At 36.1% G+C, this 7287-nt stretch overlaps 1 protein-coding gene across 1 annotated transcript in view; it reads left to right on the top strand.

The window, feature by feature from the left end:
• Positions 1 to 5283: 5283 nt before the first annotated feature.
• Positions 5284 to 7287, top strand: part of LOC107653604 (contactin-associated protein-like 5) — an 87499-nt gene continuing 85495 nt past the window's right edge. The window contains 1 exon segment of the mRNA XM_016440352.1: positions 5284 to 5749. Within this exon segment, the coding sequence (XP_016295838.1) occupies positions 5662 to 5749 (88 nt within the window). The 5' untranslated portion in view covers positions 5284 to 5661.

The raw sequence follows: 7287 nt of genomic DNA, 5'->3' as shown, positions 1-7287 counted from the left end.
CCTTTGTCCTTCAAATATTGTTCATAAAGCATGATTCATACCCTTTTTGGCATTCATGCAGAGAATAGTGTTAATGTTTCTGAACTCATGAAACACGAATTATCATTTGCATTATTTTTGCATTATATATATATATATATATATATATATATTCCCACACATTTGTTTTTTATGGTCAAAAACGTGAGATGCCGGAAGTGGAACAGAAAAAACACAAGATGCGTTTTTAGAACGCAGTGTCATGCGCAAGACGTTAGAGTTCTGTTTATAGAAAAACAACTGGAAAATAGCGCAGTGGAATGAAATAACGCATTCTGTGTGAACGGCCCCTTAACAACTATTGACATATCTGCATGTTTTTATGTCTCCTAATGAATTTTAGGAGAAACATCAGAGCAGTAGGTTATTCAGTTCTATTTCTACTTGACATTTACACCGTTTAAGGATTAGATGTAGACTAAACTAATATGTAGCAGACAGATATGAGAATATTGAGCCCGGTCTCATGAAAATGCGCATAAATAGTACGCCAAATAAAAACAAAAACTTGTGGTATTGATACGCAAAAATTGACTTTGTCGTGCATATGATACGCATGTGTTTGGCGTGCATATAATATGCAGTTTTCGCGTGCATATGATACGAAATTTGTTGGCGTGCATATGATACGCAGTTTTCGCGTACATATGATACGCATCTACCCCACAACCCTAAACCTACCCATCGAAGGTTGGTTGTAAAATTCTAGATGCACTTTGGAATTATGTGTGAGAAAACGTTATATCACTCTAAAATGCTATTACTCTATGCATTATATTAATCCATCAAATGTTCTTATTTGACATAAAATAGCTGCTATAATAATTATTTATTGATTTTTTATATATATTTATATATAGGATTTTTGGAAAATTTGGGGAAATGTATCCCAATGGCAAATGCTGAAAGATTAAAATGTTTCTTATCTGGATTTACATAATTATACATTTAAAGTTCAGTTGGAGTTTTTTGGAAACATAAATGGGGGAAAATTATGGCAGGTTAATGACAAAGTTAAAATTTAAATTCAACAACAATAACAGCAATAATAATAATAAAAAAATATATTTATTTTCCTTATAATTAAATGTACATTCCTTGTTTGAATTTATACATTTATAGATTTAAAGCTCAGTCTGAGTTAATCATTAACCTTTGTCCTTCAAATATTGTTCATAAAGCATGATTCATACCCTTTTTGGCATTCATGCAGAGAATAGTGTTAATGTTTCTGAACTCATGAAACACGAATTATCATTTGCATTATTTTTGCATTATATATATATATATATATATATATATATATATATATCGCTATATTTCCGTTTTATATATTTTAGAATATTTAAAACATGATCATTGAAATAAAATGTAAATATATCTATAAAAAAAATATATATATATATATATATTCATGAATATACTTTTTTAACATTTCCAAATAAATGAATGCACTGTATGTATATAAAAATTCCCAATGACAAAATTACTGCAATTCCACTGTGGCCACATTCACAGTTTCTGTAGAACGATGTTGGAAGTTGATGTATGAACAAAAAAAACTAATATTCAGCTTCTCAAAGATGCAGCAGAAAGATGCAGATAAACACTGGCTGCATGGCTGACCACTATATCAGTGTGCAGACTGTATCAAAGAGGGTCTTTGCTCTTTGAACGGAGGATGGTGTCATTCTCTGTCCAAATGACCTCTGGGATTAATGCTCTAATCCCTGTAGTCTGGATTCCTATAATCCAGTCTAAAACACATGCCATTGTGCCCTATGACCTGCCGAGAGATTACCACTGCATCTGTAAAATGCATTAACACTAATGTGTGTATGTATTTAGCGTTCTTAGCTACATGGGGTACATAGAACAGTCGCATTATGATGTCTTCAACTTGGTTTTGCTGCATAGTGTATCATGATGGATCACCAAGCACTCGACTTTGTGTTTTAGATGATACAGAAAATAATTACCTCACTTATCCAACTTTAATTCTTCAATCTCAAAGGAAATGCATCACTTCAGCATTCTGGAGAAAACGGATGGTACAGCGATGCTAATCTCAGAGAGTTTGCAGACAATATTTTTCAGGTAGAAAGCCTTGGGTTTGTTAATACTTTAAATTAGTAGATAAACCATATTTTCACACTTTCGAATGGTTTTCAGTCTGCAGTCTATTTGGTTACTGGAAACTTGCCCTTGAAAGGACAAGGAGTAAAAGGAGAGCAAATGGAGGCCTTTACTGAAGTCTCAGATTTGAAACAACCACTAAACTTTAAAGTCTTAAACCAAGATATCAAAAGCCAAATATAAACACAAGTCTCAATTTGAAATGTGAAGTTATTCTCATTAAAGACCTAAATATATGCACTATTCTATCTGAATACTTATATTCCCACACATTTGTTTTTTATGGTCAAAAACGTGAGATGCCGGAAGTGGAACAGAAAAAACACAAGATGCGTTTTTAGAACGCAGTGTCATGCGCAAGACGTGAGAGTTCTGTTTATAGAAAAACAACTGGAAAATAGCGCAGTGGAATGAAATAACGCATTCTGTGTGAACGGCCCCTTAACAACTATTGACATATCTGCATGTTTTTATGTCTCCTAATGAATTTTAGGAGAAACATCAGAGCAGTAGGTTATTCAGTTCTATTTCTACTTGACATTTACACCGTTTAAGGATTAGATGTAGACTAAACTAATATGTAGCAGACAGATATGAGAATATTGAGCCCGGTCTCATGAAAATGCGCATAAATAGTACGCCAAATAAAAACAAAAACTTGTGGTATTGATACGCAAAAATTGACTTTGTCGTGCATATGATACGCATGTGTTTGGCGTGCATATAATATGCAGTTTTCGCGTGCATATGATACGAAATTTGTTGGCGTGCATATGATACGCAGTTTTCGCGTACATATGATACGCATCTACCCCACAACCCTAAACCTACCCATCGCGTATCAATACCACAAATTTTCGTTTTTATTTGGCGTACTATTTATACGCAATTTCATGAGATCAGGTTGGAATATTATATGAATATCTGAGACTCATACCGCAAGATGTTAAAAACAGAAGTTAAAATGTGAAATGTTATGTTTTTTTTACATGTCTCCAATAGTCTTAGAAGACATCTCAACTCTGCATTAAGCCGGGTGCACACTGTACGATATCGGCCACGATTTGGATTCCTCTGATCCTAGGCTAAAATCTGAAGTCTTTGGTTGTTAGTTTGACATGTTCACTGACAGCCGATTAATGACCGTTGCGATCAAACTTTACCTCCACGAAATTCTGGTTATGTCAGAAGATTTGGACTTTTTGTTGTTATGGTGCACGTCCACTGGAGGGGAGCGGAGTGAGCGCTTTTAATTGATTAAGAAGTTGAGCTTCATGCTCTGAAGCTCAACTTTCATAAGAATGAACCGTTAGCCACTATTTCATTCCTGTGTGGAATGCAGCTCACCTTCATCGAACGTCTCATGGGTTGATTTTTTCTTGCACGTGTCCGTTTTTAACACGTCTTGACTGTCGTACAGTCTGGCATTAATGACAGCTGAGATCCTACAGTGTGACATGAGGATCATGTTCGTACAGTCTGACAAGCAACAATCGTAAAGGACTGTTATAAATCGCACAGTGTGTGCCCGGCTTTAAACCAATGTACCAGTCAAATATGAACAAATAAAAATAAAAAAGTCTCAATTTGAACTCAAGTTATTTACATTAAAGGCGCTATTCTATCCCAACCCGATCTCACGGCAATTCGTACATATTTGACAAGGTGGCAAACGAGTGAGCTCGTACGAATTTGTACAATCTGTGAAAAATCATACGTATTTTACGAGGTGGCAAATTTGTAAGAATTCGTACGAAAGACCACACCTAACCCCGCCCCTAAACGTAACTGTCACAGAAATTCGTACGACGATTTGTACGAATTAAGCCGCGGTCACACTACACTTTGAGCATGCGAAATTCGTTCGGACACTGCAATGGTCGTGATATGACGTCATGCTCTGCAGCATCTTTTTAAAAACTTAAATTCAACACATAAACAATAATACACCTAAAACTTTTCGCACGGGCTTGCGTTTCCGGTCTGACGCATTCGCATGAATGGAAGTCAATAGAACGAAAAGTGTAGCGTGACCGCGGCTTTAGCCACCTAGTAAAATACGTACAAATTGGCCGTGATATAAGCGTTGTCTATCCGGATTCTTGTATATTTTTAATTTATAGCTTAACTTACTGTAAGAGTGGCGCGGCCATTTGTAACTTGATTGTGTGAGGCTTCCGGTGTCATTCATTTCCAGTTATTTTACCTGTAAACAACAGTCCATTATGTGCCTGATACAGTAGGGTGACCATATGTGCCATTTTCCCAGGACGCGTCCTGGCCAGGATTTCTATATTGCCTAAAATATCTAGGTTTTGGCTTTGTTTGCGTGTGCAGACCGATCGGTGTATGACATCAAAATACCATACAGACGGTTCCTTATGCTTTCAAAATGCTCTCGAGGTACTTTGATGTCAAACACTGATCGATCTGAGCCGCGCTGCTTTTAAGTCGAACACACATCCTATGTACGCGTAATTGCATCGCTTTGACCGTAGATCCCACCTTCTCACACACACCATGATTGGTCCATTATGTACAATGCCTGCATGTTATTGGTCAAACTACTTTTCGATCATTACCTTCAGCAAGCAGAAAACAGGAAAAAACAAAGCCAAAACAAATCCTGGCAAGGACGCGTCCTGGGAAAATGGCACGTATGGTCACCCTACGATACAGCAAACTGGTATTTGCTATCATACTATGTATTACCATAATCATAAACACACTTGTTTGTTGAGCAAATAGTTTTAGTTGCACTTTGAACCAGAAGTCTCGCACATTCAAGTGGAATTTAGGAGAAACATCTGAGCCACCGTGTACTTGATGTTAATTTACACAGTATTATTAGATATATATTGTCAAACTACTTTAATGTGTATCAGACAAATATAAGACTATTATATGAAGATTTGAGAAACAGCGCGAAAAAAATAGAAAATAGAAGTTACAGACGTTTAAACCTGTGTAAAACTGGAGCGCGTCAGTGTGCGCTGTACACATATGTGCTGCTGAAATCGTCTCTCTCTCTCTCTCTCTCTCGCTCTCTCTCTCTCTCTCTCTCTCTCTCTCAAAACTCAACTGCTTTCCACAGATCGTATCATTCGCCTTACAGCGCACAACCTCAACCACGCTGCCTGTGTCTGTTGGCTTGCGCGCATCAGAACGCACCAAGTCTCAATCTGACCAAAGTATCTTCTCGACTTCAGCTGGACCTGTACAGTTCGGAATATGAAGCAGATCTGAAGACATCCAGACAAGCCCCGCCGAAAACTTAGTGTACGTAGAGTCTCGTGGGAAAAGCCTAACGTATGTCTTTAAGAGGAACTATGGGGGGAGTGTCTCATTCGATTCATCGCTGGACAGACTAGCCGAAGAGCCGCTGGAGCCGATCCCGAGCCGGACCCGAACTGGCTTTTTGGAGCTATTTTACGCTGGCTGGGAATATAGTACAACTTGGATAAGCGTTGTTGTGCGTTTGGAGAGATGATGAAGGTGGTGCCGATGGACGCGCTGAGTTTCCACGCGTTCGCGCTCCTGTGCGCGATACGCACCACACTGGCAGCAAATAACTGTGAGTATATTTGCAAGCATTACCTAAGTAAAAAAAAAAAAAAAAATTATATTGTATAATTGAATAATTATTGTAAAATATTTCAAATATAAAAAAATATATAATAAATTCTTATTTCTTTATGTGTGTGTGTGTATATATATATATATAAATTAATGTATTATAGCATTATATATTATATTAATGTAGTATTTATATTTATATAATGTAGTATTTATTTATATATTATATATTTTGGAATATTTAATTTGATATTTTAAATAAAATGTCAACCAAAAATATATGAATTATTTTAGATGCTCAATATTACATATGTCTGTTGTTTTCAGGATCTGATGCGTGAGTTCCAATACTGCTATATTTAGCATGTTCAACAATTACTTTATATCTTATTAGTAGGAATAGTAATTAATAGATTTTGAAAGAGGATGTTTCGAGTCATATACTAAAGTTTCACGTTGCTGGCACAAAACTCCGTCGGTTCTCATTTTGGAAGCTTTTTATAGTTGTCAGAATGATGATAATACATGCATTGTTTTTTAATGCTTTTGTACACTGTGAATTTGTTATTCATGCATCTTTGTAGGCAATGCGTTTAATTAAATGCATATTTAAGATGCTGCCACCGAATTAATGAGACGAAAAACAGCACCAGTCACAACAAGCAAATACATGACACATGATTCCGATAATTAAAGACTTAGGAGCTATAAATAAGTTATTCAATAAATCAATTTCTATATTGATCAGTAAAAAAAAGACAGACTTCTGTAGTCCACTTCAGAGTGATTTTTGACCGCTAGGCGGCGCTGTTTCCACGTATAGATCAAACTAATGCTATTGACATCTAAAAGAGCCAGCGCCGTATTCAAGGGCCTTACACACACCATCAGTGGCCCTTATGAGGATTTATGTGATTCGTAGGAGGACATTAGGCTACTTGAAAGAAAAGTTTAGCAGTGGGACTGAATGGCTTGGGAATAATTGTAATCACAATTTAAAACTCTGTAATATCACAAGTTTGCACTTTTGTGGGACATCACAGGTTATTCAAGATCCACGTTCTCTTTTTGGATGATTCATACTTCGTGGATCGATTTTAAATGGCTTGATTTAAGAAAATCTGGCAACCAACCATCCAAAGAAATAAAAATAGAGCAGGTAGAGTGACATTTGGCAAAACTTATTTCCACACTTGTAAATATGACTCGTATATCTGTTGAATTGAGATTTACATTGCTCTCTGAGGAAGATTTTGTAGCCTCAGACTCTGGTTAGGCACTCGGGGTTGTCCAACATGAATATGCAAATCCCTTATGGTTCATTTGCATAAAATGAACCATAAGTTGCATCAAACATAACATCCATAAAAAAAACTTGGCTGGTTGGAATCCAGACTGTGTTTGTCGATAGCGACTGGTGCCTTGACAGTTAATTTAATGTTAGAAATTCACCATTATTCATTATGGTGTGTGTATATATATATATATATATATATATATTATATATATATATTACCAGATTAAATATCTATCTAT

This window comes from Sinocyclocheilus anshuiensis, unplaced genomic scaffold, assembly GCF_001515605.1.
Source record: "Sinocyclocheilus anshuiensis isolate Anshui unplaced genomic scaffold, SAMN03320099.WGS_v1.1 scaffold1079, whole genome shotgun sequence".
In the NCBI taxonomy this organism is placed as follows: Eukaryota; Metazoa; Chordata; class Actinopteri; order Cypriniformes; family Cyprinidae; genus Sinocyclocheilus; species Sinocyclocheilus anshuiensis.
Note: the sequence above shows the minus strand (reverse complement) of the source record. Positions and strands in the feature narration are given on the sequence as shown.